Source organism: Myotis myotis, unplaced genomic scaffold (assembly GCF_014108235.1).
Source record: "Myotis myotis isolate mMyoMyo1 unplaced genomic scaffold, mMyoMyo1.p scaffold_m19_p_16, whole genome shotgun sequence".
Classification (NCBI taxonomy): domain Eukaryota; kingdom Metazoa; phylum Chordata; class Mammalia; order Chiroptera; family Vespertilionidae; genus Myotis; species Myotis myotis.
In genome coordinates, this window is record NW_023416320.1 from 39,505,593 (window position 1) to 39,533,108 (window position 27,516).

At 37.0% G+C, this 27,516-nt stretch overlaps 1 protein-coding gene across 4 annotated transcripts in view; it reads right to left on the bottom strand.

Annotated features, from left to right (window-relative positions):
- Positions 1–2,429: 2,429 nt before the first annotated feature.
- Positions 2,430–27,516, bottom strand: part of UBE2W (ubiquitin conjugating enzyme E2 W) — a 59,558-nt gene continuing 34,471 nt past the window's right edge. The window contains exons 4-6 of one of the 4 annotated variants that reach the window (XM_036338549.1): positions 23,835–23,990; positions 19,812–19,887; positions 2,430–3,396 (exon numbers count right to left, since the gene is read on the bottom strand). In XM_036338549.1, the coding sequence (XP_036194442.1) occupies positions 3,377–3,396; positions 19,812–19,887; positions 23,835–23,990 (252 nt within the window). In that variant the 3' untranslated portion in view covers positions 2,430–3,376. Of the gene's footprint in view, positions 3,397–5,308; positions 6,377–6,938; positions 12,018–19,776; positions 19,888–23,834; positions 23,991–27,516 lie in introns of those variants that run through there. The other 3 variants (XM_036338547.1, XM_036338550.1, XM_036338548.1) reach the window with 3 other exon arrangements.

The following is a 27,516-nucleotide window of genomic DNA, read 5'->3' on the forward strand; positions in this document are numbered from 1 at the left end:
ACCCTGTGATCCCACTTCTAGGAATATATCCCAAGAAACCAGAAACACCAATCAGAAAGGATATATGCACCCCTATGTTCATAGCAGCACAATTCACCATAGCTAAGATCTGGAAACAGCCTAAGTGCCCATCAGTAGATGAATGGATTAGAAAACTGTGGTACATCTACACGATGGAATACTATGCTGCTCTAAAAAGGAAGGAACTCTTGCCATTTGCAACGTCATGGATGGAACTGGAGAGCATTATGCTAAGTGAAATAAGCCAGTCAATGAAGGAAAAATACCACATGATCTCACTCATTCATGGATAATAGAGACCATTATAAACTTTTGAACAATAATAGATACAGAGGCAGAGCTGCCTCAAACAGATTGTCAAACTGCAGCAGGAAGGCCTGGGAGGGTTGGGGGGCAGGAGGTAGGGGGGTAAGAGATCAACTAAAGGACTTGTATGCATGCATATAAGCATAACCAGTGGACATAAGACATTGGGGGATAGGGGAGGCTAGGGGACTGTCTAGGGCGGGGGGATAAAATGGACACATATGTAATACCCTTTGTAATACTTTAAGCAATAAAAAATAAATAAATAAAAAAAAAAAAAAAAAGAAATAAAAATTGTTTAAAAAATAAAAGGTAGGGGGAAAAAAAGAAGTAAAAAGAGCCCTGGCCAGTGTGGCTCAATGGTTTGAGCATCATCCCTGGTTTGATTCCCAGTCAGGGCATATGCCCGGGTTTCAGGCTCGATCCCTAGTAGGGTGTGAGCAGGAGGCAACTAACCCATGTTTCTTTCTCATTATGCTTCTCTCTCTTCCCCCTCTTCCTCTCTCTCTAAAATCAGTAAAATCATTTTTTAAAAAAAGAAGTAAAAAGACATTATTTTTATCATCAAGTTCAAAGTCAAGTAAATTTCCATGACTTAAGTCAAATTTCCAGGGGTACTGTTATTTTTATTCCTGTTAAATCGTATGTATTGACACTCAATCCTTATGTGCTACAGAAGGCTATGTCCTCCAAAAATTCTCTTCTGGTATAGAAATTGCATTGAGATCTAGGAACTATCACTAAAGAACTTTAATAGTTCTTGGGGAAAATTATGCTCAAGCAAAGTTACAATGTCTTCTTCCAGTCGAATCTGTAAGAGATTGCCTTGGGTCTATTCGGATTCCTGAATTGGCCATCAGGGACAATCCCCTGCCAAACTGGCCTTATCGCCGCCTGTCCCCAGACACAAGAAATCCAAAGTGGCCCGGCTGGCGTGACTCAGAGGTTGAGCATGGACCTCTGAACCGGGAGGTCCTGGTTTGATGCCCAGTTGGGGCACATGCCCAGGTTGTGGGCTCAATCTCCAGTGTGGGGCATGCAGGAGGCAGCTAATTGATGATTCTCTCTCATCATTGATGTTTCTCACTCTCCCTTCCTCTCTGAAATTAATAAAAATATATTAAAAAGAAATCCAAAGTGTTAAAACAGTAGCTATAACTTGGACTAATATAAAACAGCCGAAACCAGTTTGGCTCAGTGGATAGAGCGTCGGCCTGCGGACTGAAAGGTCCCGGGTTCGATTCCGGTCAAGGGCATGTACCAGGGTTGTGGGCACATCCCCAGTAGGAGATGTGCAGGAGGCAGCTGATCGATGTTTCTCTCTCATTCCCTTCCTCTCTGTAAAAAAATCAATAAAAATATATTTAAAAATAAATAAATAAATAAAACAACTAGAGGCCCAGTGCACAAAATTTGTGCATGGGTAAGGTCCCTAGGCCTGGCTGGTGATCAGAGCCGATCGGGGCCTTCTGGCTGCTGGCTAGGCCCTTCCTTTCCCGGCTGCCAGTTGCCAGGCAAGGCCTTCCTTCATTCCGTGCCGCACACTGGTGGTCAGTGCACATCGTAGTGAGTGATCAAATTCCCAGTCAAACTTCCAAGGGGACACTCTGCAATATTAGCCTTTTATGTATATATAGATAGATGGGACTGGTGCAATGTCCCCTGGCAGGAATGGGGCCTGTAGTTTTTAGGACCCACATAGTCTTCCCATTGAAGATGAAGCCCCATGGAGAGGTCTTGAATTCCAGTGCATGTACAGCGTCCTTGAAGATGGCATGCACCTTCGAAGATGGTTGCCTGCAAGCTGACACATCATTGTTCCTCGGCAGGTGATTCTAATGCACCCTCAGGCCAGTCACTTCCGGATGAGGCATACATGATAAGGCCAGCTGACCCCATGGCCACGGGCCCACTCCTGCACCTCCTTTGCTGTGAAGTGAGTCTCCTGGTCAGATAGCATGTTGTGTGGACTCCATGCCTGTGGATCAGGCCTTCTCATGAGACCCGACAGTGATGTTGGCTGACTGACTCTACTGGCAGAAAAGAAAAACCGTTACCCTTTGTATTAGATTGCTGGTAAAAATTTTCACAAACTGGGAAGCTTGAACAACAGAAATTTATTCTCGGAGTTCTGGAGCTAAAAATCCACGATCAGGTGTTAGCACGGCCATGTTCTCCAAAGGTTCTGGGCAAGAATCCTTCCTTGACTTTTCCCACAGTCCTTGGTGTTCCTTCGCTTGTAGATACATCACTCATTGTTCCATGGTGTTCTCCCCTCAGATGCTTGTGTCTTCTCCAGTTCTTAAAAGGACACCACTCACACTGGATGAAGGTTCACCCTACTCCAGTATAACCTCACCTTAACTAACCACATCTTCAATGACTGTTTCCAAATACATTCTGAGGTAATGGGAGTTAGGACTTCAACATATCTTGGTAAGCAACACAAGTTAACCCATGACAGATGATAGTAGGGAGGCCGATTTCAGTTTGGAAGAAGTAACTTTCTAGGAATAAGATTTATTCAGAAGTGCAGTAACTTTCTGAGGTTAACTCTCATCAGTGAAAGTGGTCAGGGGTGACTCCTTCAAAGATGTTAAAGAATGACTAATTCAATGGTTAGGTTATTCAACTAGAAAATATTTAATTCCTTTCCAGCTGTTAGTTAATAAGCTCATGAACTAAGTAAAATTACAGCACACTGTTTCATTGGCATTGCCACCTAAAAACTTCAGTTCACATCTCTACTAATTGACTAGATAAGCTACTATACTTGGTGCTATGGGGAATACCAATGTACCTCCTCCCCCAAATTGGTTCCTCCTTTTGTGAAAGTCATCACTCCTCACTCAGTTGTCCAACTAAAAAATACAGCGTCCTGCTAAGTATAAAACTATTGACTTAGAGCATAGATTTTGGAGTAAGTCAGACTCAGACTTAAATTTCAGCTTTTAAGCACGTCCATTTTCTCATTCTCCACTTCAGGTCATCATCATCATCATCTGCTGTTTCTATTGTTGAAAGCCGAATTCTTCTCAATTAGAGCAATTCACGAGTTCTGATATGTATCTGTGAAACCAAAATAATCAAGACGAAGAACATATCCATCAATCATGCCCCTTCCCACCACCCCTATCCTCACACAAACTCTTACTTAATTTTTGTCACTATAAGTTCCCATTTCCTAGAATCTTAATGCAAAGAAAATCATACAGTATGTACTTTTTCACCTGGGTGTTTTCACTCAGAATAATAGAAAGTTATCAATGTTGCATGCTTCAAGTTTGTTCCTTTTTTTGGGGTGGGGTGGGGTTTATTGCTGAGTAGTACTCCATTGTATAGATATACCAGGGTTTGGCAACCCAGTCACCTATTGGTAGACATTTGGGATAAACTTGAGAAAAGGTTTGTGATTCTTTGTGTGGACACATGCTTTTTCTCTTGGGTAATACACAGGGGTGAAATGGTTTATTTGTACAGTAGGTACATGTTTTACTTTTTGAGAAGCTGCCAAACTGTATTCCCAAGTGGTTGTACAATTCTACGTTCCCATCGTAGTGTAGGTAAGTTCCCATTGCTCCACATTCTTGCCAAAACTTGGTCAATGCAGCGGGTGTCTCTCATTATTAATTCATATTCCCCTTATGACTAATGATATTGGGTAGCTTTTCATGTACTTATTTGCCATCCCTGTACTTTCTTAAGTAGCAGTTCAAAATATTAATAAAATTTGCCCATTTTAAACTGGGTTTTCTTCATGTTATTACAGTTTTTTAAATATAGCCTAAATATAAATCCTTTACCCGATATATTTTGCAAATATATTGCCTTGCCTCTTCAGTATGTCTTTTGAAAAGTCTAAGTTTTAAATTTTGATGAGCTCAATTTAGCAATTGTTTTTGTATCACAAAGCATATCCTGGGCTTTGTTTTATGGGCAACCTTCCCTGTTATTGCCCACACAGTGGCTCAGCTTTCTAATTTCCTCCCTATTGATAAATGTCCCGAGGACAACAGGAACTTTGCTAGTGCATCTGTGGAGTGGAAACTGAGAGCCCAAAGTTGGTTTTTACTGAACGTGTGTCACTTTCACACCATTAGGTTGAAAAATTGTAAGTTGGGAACTGTCTGTACCTGTTTAATGTCCATTTTTAACCTTAATGAGTGTGAGGTTTACCTCTATGATCCTCAGGACTCCTCAGATGTACTTAATTTAAAGCAAGTTCCTAACTTACGAATATATTAAAGACAAGCAATTTATCTCAGAGATATAACAAGAATATGAAATACCATTTTTTATTTTTTTAATATATTTTATTGATTTTTTACAGAGAGGAAGGGAGAGAGATAGTTAGGAACATCGATGAGCGAGAAACACTGATCAGCTGCCTCCTGCACACTCCCCACTGGGTATGTGCCCACAACCAAGGTACATGCCCTTGGCTGGAATCGAACCTGGGACCCTTGAGTCCGCAGGCGGACGCTCTATCCACTGAGCCAAACCGGCTAGGGCAAGAAATACCATTTTTAATTTTTTTATTATTATTTTTTTAAAATATATTTTATTGATTTTTTACAGAGAGGAAGGGAGAGAGATAGAGAGTTAGAAACATCGATGAGAGAGAAACATCGATCAGCTGCCTCCTGCACATCTCCTACTGGGGATGTGCCTGCAACCCAGGTACATGCCCTTGACCGGAATCGATCCCGGGACCCTTCAGTCCGCAGGCAGACGCTCTATCCACTGAGCCAAACCGGTTTCGGCAAGAAATACCATTTTTTAAATAAAAAAGCAAACCCAATGAATTTACTTAAGAGTAATAATTTTCTGAAGGGTAATTTTCTAACTCTGGGATGAGAAGGGTAGCATGTTCTGCTCTAACACTTCACAGAGACAGTGATTTAGATGTATGTTTCAAAACTGCTGGTGCTTGCCTAAGTTTCTTTAAAACAGCTATGATAAAAGACCAAGTACAACCAAGTTAATTCAAAAAACATTTATTAAAAGCTTATATGATAGGACTATGTGCTAGGGACACACACACAGTTGGGACATTGTTCCTATAGTTAGAGTTCAGGATAGAAGACTGGTGGGGGTGGAGAGGAAAGGACAGAGGTAACATTTGAACTGGTGCTTTCGGGTAGGAAAGCAGGTGATGGATACTCCAGGGACTGCGGAGACCATCAGCGAAGTACAGGCACGCGTGTTCTGTTACTACTTAAAGAACGAGGTGTGTGGACAGCTGAAGAGCATCTAGGACACCAGGACCAAGTAGTGTAAGGGGACTGAGAAAAGGGGGAAGTTTCAGAGATGTCTTAACAACAGGCTCAACAGGGCTTAATGATGTCAGAGATAACTAGCAAGTAATGTTCAATTCCCCGTTTGGGTAACTAGATTGGACAGAATGCTGACAGGAAAGATGTTTTGGGGTTCGAGGGTAAAAAAAATTTTAATGTCAAGTTGAATACCTTTTCTGCAGGACACAGACATCCATATTAGGTTCTCGCCTGATATGACTCTACCCACATTATGTCCTTGAAGGCAAACACATCTAAAAGGTATTTTCTACTGTAGTTTATTTCAACTTTCCTATTAAAATATTTTCATATTCCACTGGACTGGAAAGGGCACACAAGTATTCCCACTTATATACTCTGCCTTAATATCATACGCAATTTAAAAGATTTGTTGACAGGGATTACAAAAGGACAGAACCACTGTGGCCTTGGGCCATATTCTCCAAGCACACAAAACCCTTAGCTGCGTCACCTGACCCTTCAATTCAGTTCATGTTTGATTTTGCTGGGTGTTATATGAGTGTGACAAGTACTAAATACAGGAAGGGCTTCAATAGAAACACTCATTCACCCTTACACTAGTGGAGAAGTCATACCATCTATGTCAGGTAGAAATTATTCTGAGGATTACAGTAAAGGAAGAGAGTGGCATCAGAGTCCAGAGGAGATGAATCTTGCATTTATCTAAGGAACTGCTCATCGAGCTGCAGAAACTGCCCATTGAGATAAGACATCCTCGGGCCATAGATACCCTGTGGAAAGAACAACACTCAGACCACCGACAGAGCACACAGGGTTTCCTCCTGCTAGGAAGAGCTGAGATGCAGAGACAGCCTTCTTCTGCTTGCTTCCTTCTCTCCTCTCATAGCTTCAGGAGTTCCTCGTTTACTTTAGGTGATGGGTCTGTATACTCAGGAAAATATCCAGAAGTTCTGTAGAGTATGCCCTTATTAATCACTCAACTTGAAGTTCAACAAACAGCACCAGACTTCTGTTTACTCTAAGTGCCCGGGTCTCTATTTCCATCTTTTCTGAAAACACCCAGTCTTTCACCAGGACTTAAAGCACGAAGAAGCACTAAGAGGCGCCAGGCTAAACTGCCAGGTAAAGGTGACCTGTGAGCAATACAAACAAGCCGCTCTAGTGACTGTCTTCTCTGTTGCCCTCATTTGGAAATGGACACGTTACTGTTTCCATAATCTTTTAAAGATCAGTCTTTGTAAAGAAGAACTACTATAGAAATAACTTTTTACATTATCATCTATAAAGAGGTTTAATATCTCTGCAATTTAGTACTCAAGTCTACAGGAAAAAAACAATAACAACTGCTTTATTATTAAAAGTTACTGAATTCCATGAAGCACACAATGTAATTTATATTCAACTAACAAAAGTTTGATACATGTATTTAAAAATATATAATATATAGGCTTTATCTGTCTTTAACATTTATATTCTATTTAAAAAGCAATAGCTTTACATATTTTACAACTTGGATTTATAAAATATACACATTCACCCTCTTCAAATCTTCAAGCGCAAGCTTCCATTCCTATTAATAAAATGTACAATGTGTATTTCTGAATATTGAGAGGAAAATGGTACCAAATAAGAACAAAAAAATCCATTTTGACTTATAAACATGCAGTCAATTCTAGATAATTAATTTAATAATCTATTCAAAGAATTATTTTACCTCAAGCATGACAATCCATTCCATTCATGTGAACAATCTGTGATTAACTATGGAGAGGTTTGTATTTTCATGGTAACTGACACAATCTACCCAATTGCTTAGCAGTCTTGCTTCAGGCCCTATAAGTAGCGAGGCAGGATTATTTACTCTTTCCATACACCAGGAAATGTGACAAGTGATGTCGTGTTGAACAAGCTAAAGCCCATGCTTCTGCCTTTGAGCTTAGAAGGAATGTAGGAACAGTTTCCTCAAAACCTGCCAGTGTATGTGCCAAGAATCAGACCGAGAACTGTCCTTTCCCCACTAACTGCACTGCGCTCACAAAGCTGGAGTTCTTTAGGTGTGTCAGGCCAGCTTCTAGTCTGGCATTCCCTGCACACATTCAAAATGACTGCAGGTGTTACTTTTTTCTTTTTTTTAACCAACCAAGTACCTTTCATAAAAAACATATTCTTGTAAACATTCTGGAGATTCACCCCCAAATATATATTCCAATACTAACATTTTAGAATTAAAATCACAGTCAGTACCATAGAACCAGAACTTCCAACTTCAGGGGACAGATTTAGTTTGAAGGATGTGTTTAAATTCTGTGGGCCTCTAATGGTAATGATAAACGCACAGTTTATGCTGAGAAAGCAAAAGTCTCCTACAAATTATTGTTTAAAAAGAGTCCAAATCTCAAAGTGACTTAGAAACTTAAACAGAAATATACTTTTAGCAAAACAAGTAATTTAACGGAAAGGAAAAGGGAAGTAAAGGAGGAAGGAAGGAGGGAGGGCGAAAAACTTGGAAGTCAGAAACTGCTGAAGAACAAAACACTACACACACATCTGTGAGGACACAGTGAGGAAAAAGAGGAATAAAAAAGAAAACAAAAAACAACCGACTGCAAAGAGGACTAGGGCCAGTTGGTGCAGATGAAAGACACCCTCTTCACAGATCTGACTCATGCCCAACACAGAATACCAGAGCAGCTGATTCTGGTACCAAGGAAACCTTAGAAGAGAAACGTATGGTTAAGACTGAGTTCTTTATAAAAATCAACTCGCACAATTACAAATCTAAAGCATTCAGCTAAAATATGCACAAAAAACTAAATAAAAGTGAGACCGAGAAATACAAGCAGGAATATAAAGCCTTAGAACTAGTGACACTGAATTCTTTATTTAAAAAAAGTTAACACACAGTACCTCCTCTTCTCATCTATTTTTAGGGAGAAGCTTTAACAAGGCTTAAATATCTCAATTCTCAAAAACAATAGGCTTTTTAAAAAATAAGACTTGATTAGCAGAAACAAGTCATATGTGGTTACATACCATTTTCACATCACTACTCATTTCCATTATCTGTCAATTCATCTTTGATGTAATCTGGGGATGATCAAGCAGCCACTAGATACCTGTTTTAGAATCTGAAAAAATTATCCACCACAGGAATCTAATGATACATTATATTGCATATATTTAAAATATCAGAAGGGAAAAAGTAATAAACTATTCTAGTTATTTTATACCAAATATGGGTATACCTAGTCAATAAGGATTAAGATCTTTCTCCAGGTGAACTGTTTAGAAAAGCTGTTTTTAGCATTTGCCCCTGGGGATTAAAAAAAATTTTTATTTCCCTGCTAGCTAAAAGGAAGAATTTACACATTACAAGTAAAGTCCTTTAGAGGTGAATATCAAATTCCTTAAGAGAACATCCACAAAATTTACTTTTAAAAAGTTTATCTTAAAAAAACTGAAAACCATTTCTCTCTTTAAAGTCTACGGCAAATACCTACTTGACATAATAGTATTTTCCTCTTTTTTTGAAAGGGCCAAGTTCCTGATCTAAGCATGCAAAATAAGGAATTGAATGCATCACTGTCTTAACAGAATTTGGCAAACCAGAAGAATGGCCTTAAAATAAATAAATAAATAAACAAACAAACAAGAAGGAAGTGCACACTGTCTGAATGTGAGAGGGTTCTTAGGCCTCCACAGCAGGCAGTGCCCCAGAGCGAAGCAGGGAAGAGGGAAGGAGCAGGTTCCTATGTACATTTTCTTGGCATTGTGGTTGTCTTTCAACAACGTATCACAGAGAAATAGTCATTTAATTATTACAAAGCCATTAACTGCCCTTTCCAGAGCAATGACTCAGGTAAACATCTTATGTCTTCCAATAATGTAACTTACATTTAAAATTAACTCGTTAAATCTAAGTGCAAAGGACTTGTCAATGATTCCTAAGTTCAAGGGAGAAATAAAGTGTTATCTGATTGTAAATTTTGAATGGTCGGTGTTTCTATATTTTAGGATATTTCATCTTCATTTCTTCTCTTTAAACCATAAAATGTACTGAAATTATTTGGTTTTCCTTTACTTTCCTCTGCTTCATTTTAATTGTTATGGTGTCTCCATGTAGAGAGAGAGGTATGTTAAAATACTGTTATTCGTATTTTAAAAACTCAACTGAGGTTATATCTATAATATAGCATTGTTAATCTTTGACCTGGTATATCAATTCTTTCGGAAAATAAATGTCACAGGTCATTTTTTTAAATAAAAGGATTTTAGTAAGAGAACCAGCAGAACGAAGAGAATTTCCCCCACCCTCACCCCCGAAAAAGATCAGGTTAATCAGTTTAGAGCAGTTATGTAAAATATGAAAAATACATAATTTACAGCTGCGATTTTCATATTAAAAAGCCGTTAAAAACTAAGAGTAATTCAAAGCATCTCCAAAAACATTTTCTGTCTTGGTTAAATAGGCCATCTAGTTAAGACAGATAAAGACTACTGTGGGAACTTATTTATGCCTAGTCAAGAGAGAAAAAAATGTTTTTAATTTTAAAAAGTGGTAGTTGCTAACTAGCAGTATAAACAGTGTCCACAATTTGGTGGCTGGCTATAGTTTTAATTTTTTTTTTCAAGTTATTTCTAAAGCAGACGTATTTTTGAAGTCTACCCACCCCTGAGTTCAGCAATTATACTTTAGAGTGTAAAATTATATGCCCATAATTAACAACATGTACAAAGCTACAAAATGTTGTCTATACAGAGATTAAAAACAAATTTTAAAATATTACTTGCCAATTATTGATTGGACAGTTTTGCTGGGGTACATATTTCAAACCTTTCAGCCAATTGGCTTTTATTTTTAAGCCCAAATTGATTCATAAATTCACTGCAGGATATGTCAAAAGAGTGCAACAATATGCATTAGTAAAAATAACATTGTAGTAGAAACAGATTTTGCATATGTGAAAAGGTAATTTATAAAATACATTAATCACTTTTAAAAAAGAGAGCCTAGCTGCAGTATCATTAACTTACACGGTACTGAGAATTGGACCTTTCAACAATTTTTTTCCTATAGAAAAAATGTGACTGTAAAGCAAAGACTGTAAGCAAAGTCTTTTAAATAAGAAAACAAAAAAGAAATCTCTCCAGGAATAACTGTATGGTTGTGTGAGATAAATAAAATAAGTAAACATACCATTCTATAGTGTACTTCTGCCTAAATTTTAAAATAAAAATGTCCACACTCTTTGATAAAACATTAAGCCTCTGTCAAAAATGTATTTCTTATTTTAGGGTACAGGATTGAAGGACAAGATGATAGTTACAAGTAAAGAAAATTTACAAGAAAAAAATTGACAAAAGTTTTTCAATTAAAGTATTGTAACATTCAAACTTGACTTAAAACATAACAAAAGAAACAAAATGGCAAACAAAAAATGTTTTTGGGTTTTCGAAACAAATAAATGAAATAGTGTTTAGGCAGTAGGGCTCATGCTGATGGCTAGCAGGAAGTAACAGAGTGTACTCTACTTGGAAAAATCATTAATGTACAAACAAGCCCAAATTATGGACTGCAGTAATTTAATCATCACTGCCATTTTTCTTCCAAAATAAAGCCTTGATTAAACCATTCATACCCTATTATTACTCATACCTTTACTTCAAAGATTAAAGGAACTATATACAACAAATGAATTTATTTTCACCATAGGGATAACATATTGTACCTCTCTGCCAATGTTACTTGAAAACCTTCCATGTCAAAACAACTTGACAGTAGATATAAACAATTCAATAAATACGCAATGATCTTTCATTACAGTCCTTTGAAGATGCATGTTAATTCATGCTGTTAACCTTAGGATCACAGTGCATAGAATCCAAATAGAAGCAAGTTGGGGTGACTTTCAAAGTAATATTGGATCCCTCACTTTATTTATAATCCCACGAGAACCGTTACGTTAATGTCCCAGGCCCCGTCATGCATTAATCACTGGGTGGCAGGAGTTAATGAAAATTTTTCCTGTTATGACGTCCATTGCCGGCAATGAACGTCCCAAAACCGTCAAGGAAGTCATTGTTATTGCACAATACATGAGGACCTGGAACTTTTCCAAAAGCTTAAAAAAATAAAAATAAAAAATGGAATTATATTTGACATTTCCTGACACCTGCATTAATACTGTATGACTAATAAAAGCATGTCAGCTGCCTGGACTGAACCAGCGATCAACATGCGCCCAGAATGCACACGAGTAAAAATGCAGTAAAAGGAAGTAGTCTTCATTGCCTATAGGTCACTTCCAGTCAAAGGTTAAAGTTCAAAGACTGAATGATCAAAGTGCTCATTTTCTCAGTAGGACTATCTTCTGCTAGGAGGATGATAATAGTGGCATCAACAAGTATCATCTTGAAGAAAAGGAGAAAAAATATAATTAAAAAAGTCAAGCATGTGTCAGTAAAATCTGTAAGTTAGTCTAACAAAAAAATAATTTCAAGTATCAAGAACACTTAGGTTTACATATCTGACTTGCTTCACCCAATCCCTGCAAATAAAAAAGTCCAATTTGTGTTCATTTATATAGTGACAAACAAATCAAGTCCTATTTTTTCAGGGAAATGGTAGTTCATACAAATCTTAAAATGACGTATTAATAGTACATTAGCTCTATTTAAAATAATAAATTAATATATGTTAGCACATATTCAGGATTTACCAGTCTTAAGAGAATTCTTTTATGGGGAACAATTTAAAATGATAACAAGATAAGAAGTACACCCCTGAGGAACAATGACATGCTATTTAACACAGAACAAACAAGTCATGTCTTCAGTCTTTTGAAGGAAGTAACTTCACAAAGGAGGTACAATCTCCACATCAATCAAATAACGTCATTAAAAAAAACCCACGCCCTAACTGGTTTGGCTCAGTGGATAGAGCGTCGGCCTGCAGCCTGCGGCCTGCGGCCAGGTCCCAAGGGCACATGCCCCGGATGTAGGCTTGATCCCCAGAAGGGCGCCTCCAGGAGGCAGCTGATCCATGATTCTCTCTCATCATTGATGTTTCTATCTCTCTCTCTCTCCTTTCCTCTCTGAAATCAATAAAAATATATTTAAAAAAAACAAAACACCACCCAGAATTATTTAGTAACTCCTTCTCGTAGCCTCAACATTATATTTTTCTAATACGTAGCATCATCTTCTGGGTTCATGACTTGTTTTACAAGATTTATTTCACAAAACATATCTGAAGGATTTATTTTGAGGATTGGTTATTCTTCAGAAAGAAGCTAGACTAGTGGCAACTACTAGAGTTGTTAAAGCTTTCTAACAGAAAATTCTGAAAAATTGGCTAAAATATTTTACAAACCTTTCCATGTTTGGATCAATATATTGCTATTAACATTCCCATTCATAAAGACTCAACGAGAACTAAAAACCAGTAAGCTGACTTCTATCCTAGACAAACTAATGGAATATTCTGTGATCCTACACCTTCTTTTAAAACATATTTTTATTGATTTCAGAGAGGAAGGGAGAGGGAGAGAAAGCTAGAAAAATCAATGATGAGAATCATTAATAGGCTGCTTCCTGCACACCCCCTATGGGGACTGAGCCTGCACCTCAGGCATGTACCCTTGACCGGAATTGAACCTGGGACCCTTTAGTCCACAGACCAACACTCTATCCACTGAGCCAAACCAGCTATGGCTGTGTTCCTACAACTTAAGGGTAATCTAAAGGGTGAAATAGACTAGATTTTTAAAATAAATCACATCTAAATTAGAATCCTTTAATAAATAACAAATATTTAAGAAGCTGATGTGGCTCAATGGTTGAGTGTCAACCTAAGAACCAGGTGGTCAAGGTTCAATTCTCAAACAGGGTACATGCCTGGGTTGCGGGACCAATCCACCATGTGGGTTGTGTGGGTTGTGCACGAGGCAGCCAATCAATGATTCTCTCTCATAGTTGATGTTTCTATCTCTCCCACTTCTGTCCTCTCAGAAATCAAAATAACAAGTGGATAGTTTATAGCCTCTAAGTGTCACAACTTGAAACTATCTGTTTCTTAAATCAGTGTGGAAATGGGAAAAAGAGGAAATATTAGTTATGGATGTACAAACTTAAGAATATGAGTAAGTTCCTTAAAATATCACTTCTCCAGTAGTATATTTCATAATACTAGAAATTAATACTAAAACTAATCACACTTAAATTTCTAAGCTAAGAGATAGCACTAAACTCTATCTAATATGTCAAACTACTGAGGATAAACTTTAGCATCATGTCATGTGACAAAGTATGCACTAAGTGACAGATAAAATCAAGTCAACATAAAGTTACCCAGCAATAAGTTTTTTAAAAAATATATTTTATTGATTTTTTACAGAGAGGAAGGGAGAGGGATAGCGTTAGAAACATCAATGAGAGAGAAACATTGATCAGCTGCCTCCTGCAGACTCCCTACTGGGGATGTGCCCACAACCAAGGTACATGCCCTTGACCAAAATCGAACCTGGGACCCTTCAGTCCATAGGCCGACGCTCTACCCACTGAGCCAAACCGGTCAGGGCAACAGTAAGTTTTTATCTCCAAAGACACATCATCTTTGATAGGTGTTACCATAAATGTACCTTTATCAGGTTGTTCATTCTGGAAGTTTTCCAGGACAATAGGCTGATGTAGAATGTGCTACCAACATCCAAAATGACTGAGAGATCCATGCAAAGCTATTCTTCCTATCTTGAGTCCCATGTTGGGTCAGATGTTAAAAGAAATTTAAAACTAATGCAACATTATCTGCCTTGAGTACTGTATCCTTCCTAAATAAGTTCTGAAAATGGAGTTCAATTAAACATGACAACTCCACGATGGCTGTATGGCATCAAGAGTCTGTGAGCAAATATTTAAGTACAGAGACAGGTACAAGCAAAAGCCATGGATACCTTCTCCTTAAAAAAGAAGACGCGCCTCTAAGCAGCAAAAAATTCATTGTTAGAAGGAACACAGCGTCCTGGCTAAATGAAAGGGTTCTTGGATATCAGAAATGGCTTACAAAAGAATAGTTGTTATAGTGAACCCATCTTGGATCAAAACAAATATAAGTCTACAAAAGGTACTGAAAGAACACAACATATTTAACCTCCTGGCTAATATATTTGTGGCAAGATGATGTCTAAAAAAAAAAAAAATCTATTAACCATTTATATTTTTTCTGGAACTGCAGAAGCCCCTCCTAAAATTATATTCTCAAACAAATCACCAGTTCCAAACAGGTGACACCTACCATGGCTAACTTCACTGGGTTCTGGGAAACATGAATGGGAGAGAACTATATTAGAAGAAGGTCATTTAGTTTTCCCCAGAGTACAATTACCATCACATTATACTGGAAACCATCCTCCTGAATATTCCCAGGTACAGAAGATTAGAAGAAAAGGGATACAGGATAAGATCAGTAGATATGAAGTGGGATGCTACCTCCAAGAAAGACAAAAATCAATCTTTATAGTTCGATTAGTCTCTCAACAGTTTAGGGAATTAAAGTTTTCCTTTGATGAACAGATTCAAGAAAGATTTCAGATCAGACAATAAAACTGTTATAAAGGGCAAAAAACTGTTAAAACTAGTATAAAAGTTTGGACTCATCAATTTAGAGTTCAAAAAGGTAGCACAGCCATAACTGGTTTGGCTCAGTGGATAGAGCGTCGGCCTACGGACTGAAGGGTCCCAGGTTCGATTCTAGTCAAGGGCATGTGCCTTGGTTGTGGGCACATACCCAGTGTGGGGTGTGCAGGAGGCAGTTGATCGATGTTTCTCTCTCATCGATGTTTCTAACTCTCTATTCCTCTCCCTTCCTCTCTGTAAAAAATCAATAAAATATATATTTTTTAAAAAAGGTAGCACAAATAAGAAGGTTCACAACTAATGTAGATAAATCTATGAATTTATAAGGCAAGGAGAAAAAGAGTTTGTTAATACTAGTTTGAGATTAATTTTATGTTCTTATTCCCTTATAATCCTGCAGGAAATGTTTCAGCCAAATGGAACCAGAATGTAGTCTATAGTTTTGCAAAAGACATTCTTCTGCTCCTTATCAGTTTACTGAATAAAACATATAAACATTGTGCCAATTTATTTCCTATAAGCCTAGTTTTCTGGAGACAATACTCGAAAGCAGTCTTAAGCTATATTGTTTAGTAATCTATCACCTTAAGAAAAATGCTTCAGTAACCACACATCTGTACTCCTATCTATAGAAAGCAGTAATTTAAGAAACTAAGTTGTAAATGTTTATATTAATTCCAGAAAGCAAATGGATATTAATGGATTCTAGTTGACTGCTAGCTCACTGAAAGTTTTTATAATCTCATAAAAATATTCTTTCTTATCTTTTTCAAGAACAATTGCGTCTGCTTTATAATATAGAAAGTTGAGGCTCAATCATTCATTCATACACTGAACTGGATACAAACTTGTCTTCTAAGAAGATTCTAGCTCTCAATCACAGGCAAATCCCACAGATCCTCAGTATGCTGAGATAAACTGCCCATTCAATACGTATTTAGCAGTGACTAGGCTAAATTTCAAGGTATGCTAACTAATAAAGCAGAAGATGACAAATTTAAGCTGAGGTGCTTTTTTTCAAGAACCCAACACTGGTAATATCTGGCAGCTCAATTTTAGTGTGTCAGCTGAGTCCCCCTCTTCCAAAACCAGGAGATAAACTAAATTTCAGATTTGTTTTTCATTAATAGTGCCTTCATCCTGCATCCAGAAACCCCCTCTGAAGTACACATGAATCACCAGTCTAAACCCAAAACCTCTCCTGTCTCTTTGGCTACACTTGACACATATTCTGACCCACACTGATCCAAGGATGTTAGTTAGCATCACAGAGCAGGGCTGTGGAGCTTCATACCTGAAGCCTACCATTCTGCATGTTTCTAGAAACTGAAATGTTAAGTGTTTCAGGGAGTTCATCCAATTCCAAGCAAATCTTTGTTTAGTCTGATCTTTCTGTTTAGCTTTGCTGGCAAACTTTGTAATCCTTTCAGAATTAGATGCTGCTAAGAAGTAACAAAAGATCATCTGTCTTGGTAACTTGGTTATAAAGAGAACATGATCAATGAAGACCTTTTGGAACTAAAGCAGCTAAGCAGAATACAAACACCTAAGACTTGATGTATTCTACTTTATAAGTGAGTACGATTATCTTATTGATAAGATTTTCCAAAGTCAATTACAATGTCAAGGTAGGCTATTTTTCACATTGCCCAAAACTGTTAATTATTCTTAAGTGTAAAAAGAAGACACTATATGCTACCCAGCTGACATACTTCATCTTTTTAAAGATGAAGAAAATGTTCAAAGAAGATTCTCTGCACGTACTGACCCACACTGGACAGAGCAGTTGCTCTACCATCACAAAATAATATACTAATATTACTCTTCCCTGATTTCACATCAGGCTCACTCATGGAGCAAAATTGTTGATTTAAGGGTAATTGTGGGAAGGGAATGATTTACACTTACAGGGTTCAAGAAAACACACTGAGGTAAGAATGGTCACTATAAGTTAATGAACTGAGGATGTTCGAAATAATTATCTGTGAATGAAAAAGAACATGTGTTCTGGGGTTAGGATACTATCCCAGGACTGAAACTGGACTAGGGTAGTCATGATTTAGTTGAATTAGAATCCAGTGCTTTTAAAAAATGGCTTATTTGTATTTTAGGAGGAGGGATAGGAAGAGGGGATACTTTTAATCTGTTTATGGAGAAAATTAATTCCGATATAAACCCTGGACTATTTTACATTAAGAGGTAAATTTTGTTTAAAAAGTCTCTCTTTTTTTCAAGAACCCAACACTGGTAATATCTGGCAGCTCAATTTTAGTGTGTCAGAGATTAATTTTATGTTCAGTGGTTGAGGGCACATCCCCAGTAGAGGGTGTGCAGGAGGCAACTGATCGATGTTTCTCTCTCATTGATGTTTCTAACTATCTCTCTCCCTTCCTCTCTGCAAAAAATCAATAAAATGTATATTTAAAAAAAAATAATAATAATACTGGTTTCTCGTTAAAATATTTTTTCACAGCTCTTAACAGTTTTGTTATTTTTTTTCTTCTAGGTCTCTATACGTATTTCTCATTAACATTATCCCAAATATTCCTTTTTTCTGTGGCTCTTCTTTCATTGTGCTTCCTAAACTGTACCTGCTGGAATAGTGCTATTGTACTGACTCCAGTCATCTTTTATTTCAACACCTAGAGAACTCCTATTATTTATTATTTTTTAAATCTTTATTGTTTAAAAGCATTACATATGTCCCCTTGAGAACACCTATAATTTAAAAAAATTTTTTAAAGAATGAAAAGGAAACAGTAGTAAGGAAAATTGTTTATGGAGTCAGAGGTCCTGAATTGCAACACGGTTTCATTACTTCTTTTGTTTTTGTTGCTTCTGTTGTTGTTTCTAGATTTATTGAGGTATAATTGACAAATAAAATTGTCAGATTTTTTTTAAGTTTTTAATAGACTCAAATTAATTGAGGTAACAGGTTTCATATTGGATAGAAAGATAAGGGGGAAAGGCTCCATTCCTTTTCAATAGTTTTGTCAGTTCTAATTCTTATTAGATAACATTAAAACAAAAATCAAAACAAAGGAAACGCTCTTATGTATATAACTAGAGGCCCGGTGCACAAAAATTTGTGCACTTGGGGGGGGGGGTCCCTCAGCCCGGCCTGTGCCCTCTCACAGTCTGGGACCCCTTGGGGGATGTCCACCTGCTAGCAGTCAGACATCACTCTGGCAGCCCAGGAGCCCTCGGGGGATGTCCACTTGCCAGCGGGGAGCAGGCCTAAGCTGCAGTTGGACATCCTTAGCGCTGCTGAGGAGGCAGGAGAGGCTCCCGCCACCACTGCTGTGCTGGTAGCCATCAGCCTGGCTTGTGGCTGAGCAGAGCTCCCCCTGTGGGAGCGCACTAACCACCAGAGGGCAGCACCTGCATTGAGCGTCTGTCCCCGGGTGGTCAGTGTGTGTCATAGTGACCAGTCATTCTCAGTCGTTCTGCTGTTAGGGTCAATTTGCATATTACCCTTTTATTATATAGGATAGAGGCCTGGTGCATGGGTAGGGGCCGGCTGGTTTGCTCTAAAGGGTGTCCCGGATCAGGATGGGGGTCCCGCTGGGGTGCCTGGCCAGCCTAGGTGAGGGGCAGATGGCTGTTTGCAGACTGGCCAAGCCCCCCAGCTATCCAAGCTACCAGCCTCTCCTTTTTTCCTTTTTTCTGGGATTTATTTATCTTCTATAATTGAAACTTTGTAGCCTTGAGCGGAGCGGAGGGCTGGCCAGGGCAAGCGGGAAGCTTGGCTTCCTCCATCGCCAGGTGCAAACCAAGCCTCCTGCTCGCTCCAGCTCTGTGGCCTCCGCCATATTAGTTGGGTTAATTTGCATACTCACTCCTGATTGGCTGGTGGGTGTGGCTTGAGCATAGCAGATGGGCAGTTAATTTGCATGTTTCTCTTTTATCATATAGGGTGTCACAGGGGGTGTGTTTTGTTCACTTGCTTCAAAAAGTATATTGAGAATATCAATTTTTTGTCTTTAATTTTAAGCATTTCTGGCAAAGCAGTAAGGTCAGTTTAGAAAAGATGCCAGCAGCTTTCAATTATAAAAGCTACCATCACCCTCCCCACAAGAACAGAAATGTAAAATTATAGAGAGTACTGTATACATAACTTCACATTTTTTGAGGAATAACTATTAGAGGAGGAAGCACTTTCTTTAATTTGATGGGTCAGCTCTAACAATGCGGCTCCCCCTCCCAGAGAACAGCACCAAAACTGAAGGAGTACACAGGCATCAAAACCTCTATTTCAAACATCAGGTTTCCCAACAACTAGCTCTAATTTGATCTAAACATTATTAAGGACTTCTTTTTTTGTAATATAATGGTAGTTTCAAAATGTTAAAGCAATTTTAGATTTTACTTGTATGATGGTTATAATTTTATGTGCCCCATTAAGAAGCTAGTATAACTTGCCCATAAAATATCTTAAAGTATTTTTAAAAATTTTTCTCCATATTACAAAAAATTCAACATTAATTTTATTCCCTTTTTTCAAGCAAAAAGATATATAATTTTTCAAATCAAAATGCTAAAAAGTTATTATTCTAAAATAAAACTGCTTACCATGATACCACCATTTTGTTTTCTTTGGATTCTTGTTACATGTTCGAACATAAAAAGAATTATCTGGTGGTCGTCTCTGAAACAAAAAAGCGTTTAAATAGATAAGAAGTTGTAAAATAGATAAGAAGTTGTAAAAAGCTTTAGCAAAACTATTATAGAATGCATAAAAAAAGAATATAACTACTGATGGCATAAATGAAAGAAACCCTAGGGACTGTAGACATTTGACACTAAAATTGCTTTTAAAAAACTAGAAGTGTGTGGTGTAGTTTGAGTTAGGCTCCTGTGGGATTACTAGAGAATGAATATCAACTAGTAGTGGCATCATTAGGTTGTAAGAAATTCTGGTTTCATTTATCTTGTCTCCCTAGAAATAAGTTAATAATTACTTTTGTGAGGTAATTAAAACAAAAAAGTCTACCCAATTAGGTTTGTCTGAGAAAACTAATGCAACTTATACATCTCAACAAAGGAATTTACTTTTCTGTAAGATCACCAAGGACAGACCATAGGACTCAGTTTCCAAATAATATGAGAAAAAAGGGGAAAAGATATATTAGCATTTCTGCTGTACATATATATGCCTTACTGGAACCATACTACAAACAGATGGCAGCTTTGCAAGGGATATACTAGTACATCAGAAACAGTGATGCCAACACTGAAGATAGATTATAGAAAAGAGCTGTCCTGAAAACTGTTGTATATTGATCAAGTACAAGGAATAGGTGACACTAAAGATTTGGAAACAGGTCAAACCTGTACTAAAGTCATGGAGGGTAGGTTTGTAGCTAATAGGATAGGCTCAAGCACAATTCAATGGAGAACAGGACTACCTAGAGACAGCAGGAAGGAAAACAGGTAGTTCACCTCATCTAAAACTCACATATACGACTCTAATCTTAGCCGAGCCTCATAATGCCCCTATTTGTTAATATTAATTTAACAAAAGGGAAGAGTAGAGCATAAGATATACAACAACTATCCCAAGGTTACCCTGTTAATACTGTCTGAGGAAATTCCTGAAAAATTATGACATTAGATGCCTGACTACTTCAAAGACTAGATGATCTGCTGTTGCTTGTCCTGCAAAGTCATAACCAGTGCTCATATGGAATAAATTGCTACTACTATGGCAAATAATTTCACAAACTACTTTTATGTATATTTACTAAAACCCAATTAAAAAAAAAAAAAAACTTATTCTATTTGCTTAAGTCAAGAATATAACCTAACTGGTAAGTGCCCAAGGAAACTGTGTTCTTAGAAAAAATAAACTATATATAAAGATGGATTACCCAATTGTTTTAGAATAGGGACACAGGCTGGGAAGTTTGGACTATATATATTATAAGGGCACTGAGAATAAAGGGTAGATTACTAAAAAACCCCTGGTCTCAAATCTACTAACACCTACTGACATAACAGATTTACTAGTAAATACCTTCAGTTTAGGAAATCATTCTTGACTATGAAAAGGGAATCTGGAACAAAACAATTGTAACTAAATCTAAATTCTCAAAAGCCTATAGTAAAAATTAAAATTTGCATTAAAAAAGAATCAACTAATAAAGTGAAACTCATACAACCATGTCCACCACAGAATACCATTCACCTGCTTTACTAGAGGAGTTTTCGGTGAATATTTAAAAGACTTTTTAAAGCTTATTTGAAGCGAGAGCACCTCAATGACAAAGCAAGTTTCCAATTTGTAATCTACTACTTAGCACAGTAAAAATAGCATAGAGTAGGTACCTAATAAATGTTTGCTGAATTTCATTATATTTCACAGAGTTAATGCTGCCAGATGCTGACTTCCAGAGTACCATCTTTGCTGAATACATTATAGTTTATACAATATAATATAGCTTATCAATAATTCAAATGGAATGGCTAGTCTTATATACGAAATATCGAAGAAATGGTAGGAAACAACTAAATATGAGGGGAATGGTGAGGCTTAGAAAAAGATAGAGACAGAGAATATAGTAATTTTCTAGTTTTTAATAGTAAATCAATAAATTTAAATGCAAACAAAAGTTAATCATCAGGTATATGCAAGAGCTATGTCAGATATCACTAGTATTCACCTCTTAGCTTTTCTTATTCAATCCTGTTACTGCCTCACCTATCTATAGATATTAAACATTAGCAGGGACATAGAAACCCTAGTCATAGCAAACTGCTCTGTTCTACTAAAAGCTTAAAACTGGTATGTGTCCTGGGGAAGAAAATATGGAAGTAATAAAGGAGTAAGACTTATTTCCAAAGCCCTTGGGGTTTACTAAAGCTCAAATGTAGTGTTAAAATGGAGCTTCGAAAAGAGCAAAGAGGAAACTCAAGTTAAAAAGCGATACTAACATACGTACTCTCTTCTAAGATGTACATTTTTCTTGCACAGTTTAATATTCTTGAATGGAGATACATGTCTTAACTAATGGTGTGTCACAAGTTTAACTGCCCCAGTTAATTTCCTTTCTTATATAGTATATAAAAGTGCATTTTAAGGGCTCTTAATGCTATAATTTGAAAAAAACACAATCTAACCCATTATTTACCATGCCCAGTTGAACAAACCCTTTTTTTTTTCTTTTTAAACCTAACACCAAGAAACTTGTTATGGAACTAACATCCCAAGAAACTTACTTTGCAAACAGTGGCTTAAAGTGCTTGAGTCTAGATAACCCACTGTTTAAAAATACAGTACTCTGCTAGCCAGTTTGGCTCAGTGGATAGAGCGTTGGCCTGTGGACCAAAGGGTCCTGGGTTCGATTCTGGTCAAGGGCATGTACCTCGGTTACAGGCTCCTCCCCTGCTTGGGTCGTGGTCAGGGAGCATGCAGGAGGCAACTAATTGATGTGTTTCTCTCACATCGATATTTCTCTCTGTCTTTCCCTCTCTCTTCCACTCTATCTCTAAAAATCAATGGACAAATATCTTTGGGTGAGGATAAAAAAAATTAAAATAAAGTCCTATCTTAAAAGTTCTCTAAATACCAATTTAATAAAAATGACAGTCAGGCCGAAACCGGTTTGGCTCAGTGGATAGAGCGTCGGCCTGTGGACTGAAAGGTCCCAGGTTCGATTCCGGTCAAGGGCATGTACCTGGGTTGCGGGCACATCCCCAGTGGGGAATGTGCAAGTGGCAGCTGATCGATGTTTCTCTCTCATCGATGTTTCTGACTTTCTATCTCTCTCCCTTCCTCTCTGTAAAAAATCAATAAAATATATTTAAAAAAAAAAAAATAAATGACAGTCAGTTCAATTTGGAAACAGAAAAGTAAATAACCTCTCAGCTCTCTAATCTCAAGGAGAAGTTTGTTTCTTCTGTAAACAGAATACAAAGGAAAGCCCCATGGGGAAGTAAGGCTTTAAAACCATAGCACTCTATGAATATTGTGCCGCACTAATCCTCAAGTGGGAGTGACAAGGGGACCAGAAGTGCAGAGGATTTAGGGTCTTTGAAAAGATATCCTAAATATTAACTCATGTGACTTTTGTTTTTGGTCTTATTCTCCTCTGCATCAGACAAAGAACCTGTGGATTTGTAAAGGAGAGTAAGAGGAAAAGTCCTAAAAATTCTCCTGATAATCTAGTCTGCCGCCTTCAACCTAATCATTATGATAGCAAAGCTCCGGTTCCTGGGAAATGCCCTGAAAGAGGCTATAGGGTGAGAGCCAGCACAGGGAAGAAAGAGGAGTAGGGAACTCCCTTATGATGCTTGTTCTTGGGGCTTTTCACTCTGAAATCTAGAAACAAGAATTTCTTGTACACTTTTGCCTCGTGCATGTTTTTAGAGATAAAATCCAGACTGTTTAGAACATCTGCAGGTATTTTCTGTTTAAGAAATATAAAACAATGTCTAACTTCTATTTGGGATGAAAGATTATCAAAACACGAATTCCCTATAACTTTATAATAAAAAACATTAAGTTCTTCCTTCAAATAAAATGTGTATGAAAATAGTTTCTCTACCTAAACTGAAAGAAGAGACATTACCTGGAATAATTCTGAAAAGTCCTACCTTTTCTTTGCAGCTGGAAAGCATGCTAATAATGCTAAGACAAACTGATTGGACTGAGAGCGCTGGGGACCAGTCTTCTGTTAGAATGGATAAACAGATATGACCATTGCTATAAACATGAGGATGAACGGGAATATTTTCACCAGTAAACATGACCTAAGAAAGAATAAAATTCCATTAACATGCAAATATTCTGTATGACAAAAAAAAAAAATAAATCCCCACATATCTTAGTATTTTTAGAACCAAATTAAAAATAAACAAAAACAGTGCCAGGAACAAGATAAATAACTACTTTTTTATTCTCATGAATTCAGTAAATACTGGTTTTACTGTATGAATGCCCATGTCATCGGGGGAGGGGAACCCCCAAATTATCTATTTTATATTTCAGTTATTTTTCAAATCCCCTATAAATATTTTCAAATTACCATGTAATTTTAGACTAGTAAAAGTCAACTCTCGATTTTTAAGAATGGTTTTTCAAATTCTATTCATTGCTCTCTGCATTTGATTTGTATAGAAATCAAATACAATAAAATTCTGAACAGAAAGTATTCAATTTTGAGACAGTATGAGTTATAGTTTGGAGGAACACCCCTTCCACCTGTAACAATGCTACCACCTCAGGTGCTCTATGCAGAAGGAAATGACTGCAACATATTCCACCTCCTCTAAACTTACACATCCATTATGATGGGCACAAATTACTACTTATTAGTCAGTAAATAACTATGTGCCTAGACCAAAATAAAAAACACAAATCTGGGGGGGGTTGAATGAGACTCCCAATTACTTGCTGTTTTTCTCTGCCTTTTCTTTTACTCAATTCTTATAATAGTTTTTCCTTTCTCCATCTTGCTTCTACACTATTTTGAAAGGTAATAAACCTATTATTTCCTTCCTTTGCCCTAATAATTCAACAAATATCCTAATAGTAGTGTTTCTTATACATATCAACCTAAGCATCTGAAAAGGAAGGAGAGTAGATCCATGTATCCTGAGGAATTTATAAGCATAGCCCAAAGTAGGTCAAAGACAATAAAAGTTATTTTTAAGAATGTTTGTTACTTCATATTAAATTACTTATTTTAACATAGAAGTTAATTCACCAATCTTCAACTGAATTTTATTTTGCAATAAAATGTACCATTTTTATTCTGTTGTTTAGTATTCATTCCTAATTCCCCAACCTGGCCTTTAAAAAAATTACCTGAAGATGTGGCTAAAAATACAAATTCAAGGACCCCACTTTCACAGGTTTTGAATCAGTAGGTATAGTGGGATTATTATAAAGCTCATCAAATATAAACCAGTAGTTTCTAAACAAGACTTACAATATTTTTCTCAGTCCTGCAAACTGCCTCACACTTGAATATAGCAGAATCTTAGTAAAAAGAAACTTTACCTTAACTTATGACAGAAACTGATGAAGCATACATTGTTCTAGGCATACCTTTCCTTCCCTTTAGAAAGAAAAGAGCCAGTGAAATAAATGTGGCCAGTGTAAAGTATGTCATAATTTAATATAGGATACGTTGTGGAAAATTACCATAAGCTAGGCTTTTGCTTTTATTTTTACACAGCTAGCTACAAATCTAATTTTATTACAATCTCACAAATACTTATATTTAACAAAGCATTCTTTCATACAAGTAGGAGTTCTCTAATATTTCAAACACACTACTAACATATGGGACTCATTTCCTTGGCTAAAGCTAATATAAGACAGCAAAAAGATTTTTTTTCTCAAAGGAATGACTTTTTAAACATTCTTTTTTTTTTTTTTCTCTCTTTAAAATCTGGCCATCCACCCTCCATTCACACTAAAGAGAGCTAAAAGCTGAAAAATAAAAGTAGAATTTCAAAATAAGAGACATCAAGTTACTTTCCTTGCCCATGCAGAAAACCCCTGAAAGACTGGCACAGCTGGGTTAGAAGTATACCATTTACCTCAAATATATCTGCCCATGCTAATGCCTTTTTCATGACTTCTTGCTTAAAGAAAGTACTGCTCTGCAAAAGGAAATGACTGCTTACATGGTCTTGCAATTCTTGAATTTATCCTCGTTTCCACAGGCTATTTTCATTTAATTTTTAAATTAAATTTTATTTTTTACCAGAACAAATTATAGTTTATTATTACATGCATTTGATATTCCCACAACCTGTTGTAGATGCCTACAGTGGGTGTTAACGAATCTCACAGAATATGCATCTGCTTTGGGGTATTCCTTTTGCCAGAAAATACCATTGGACCAGTAGGATATATTTATTAAGAATGCAAGCAATGCCCAAGAGCTTATTCTCTGATCACAACAATTATTTTTTTACAGGATATTTTTCAGGAACAACTTTTTTAAGAAATCAAGTAGAACAGTGCTTTGAAATTGCCAAAAAATGAAGAACCACCAAGTTATCTTCTTTGGCAAAAAACCAATGTATCAGCAACCATCAAGGAAAATACACACAGACAAATACAATGGTCAACACTGTATACTCTGACTAGCCAATTCACAGAGCAGAAGGAAAGCAGTATTCTTGGGTAGAAATGATGGCATACTAAATCACTTGGCCTGGGAGCCAAGAAATATGCAGGGACCAAAAGGAAACAAGGAGAAGCGAGAGGAAATGGGGGGGGGGGGGGCAGCAGTGGACACCTGCAGCAGAGGCAGCACAGTCTGTAAGCAGAGAAGAGCCAGAAATCAAGAGATCAGCTCTGAAGTATGAGGGGACTGAACTAAAAATCAGATCTCAGTAACCCTTAAAAAACAAACAAATAAAACGGGGCTTTTTAACATGCTGCATGCAGGGCAAATGTAGACAGTCCAAAACTTTTAGCAACCATAAAAACAGGGGAATAACTTAGTTGTACATAGTACAGGTAACCCCTAAGGCCTAACCTGACAGATACAGAATTTTAGAAGTTTCATGTCTAAACATGGAAAGGCTGAGTTTACGTGCCATAGATGGATTGCTAAAATAAAACACTTTTCAAGAGTTTATCATGTAAAAAGCTGGTAAGTAGTTTCCACAGGCTGTTTTAATGTAAACTTTGCTATTCTGGTCCTCTGCATGGGATTGGGAGAGTAACCAAGGCTGAATTTCTTCAAGATCACTCTCTTAATCATCCTCATTTACTTAACACCAGCAGAAGCCAAAGGAGGAAATGTACATTTCAGTTATTTTAATGCAGCTAAGTAAGTTCTAACCTTAAGAGATAATTAAGCTATTTTCAGAGTTCAAAACTTTTTATTTGTAGTCCCAAGTAGCTGATAAAACTATCTAAAACAAATCTGGCAAGACAACTGAATATAAATGAATTTGAAACAAAGGGAGTAAGTAAGAATGTTGCTTATTTATTTTTAAAATAATTTATTCAGATACAAACTAGTCATAATGCACATGAACCACACCTGAAGTTCTCAGTCTGCATTAGAAGCAGTCCTCCGATGTCTCTAAACTTCCAAACATCTCCCTATCAAAGTGGCTCATTTTCAAGAGCAGGTGCGATCTGAGAACTGTGCTCAGGATCCATATAATTTTATGTGTGCATATTACACATCCACTGAATGTACGGTCATAAAAAACTACTAAAATGTAAACTGAAAGCCACCAATAGTGACAAAATAAAGGCTTGAGCTCAGCTGTTCCTAATATGAAATTAATGGTACTCATATAT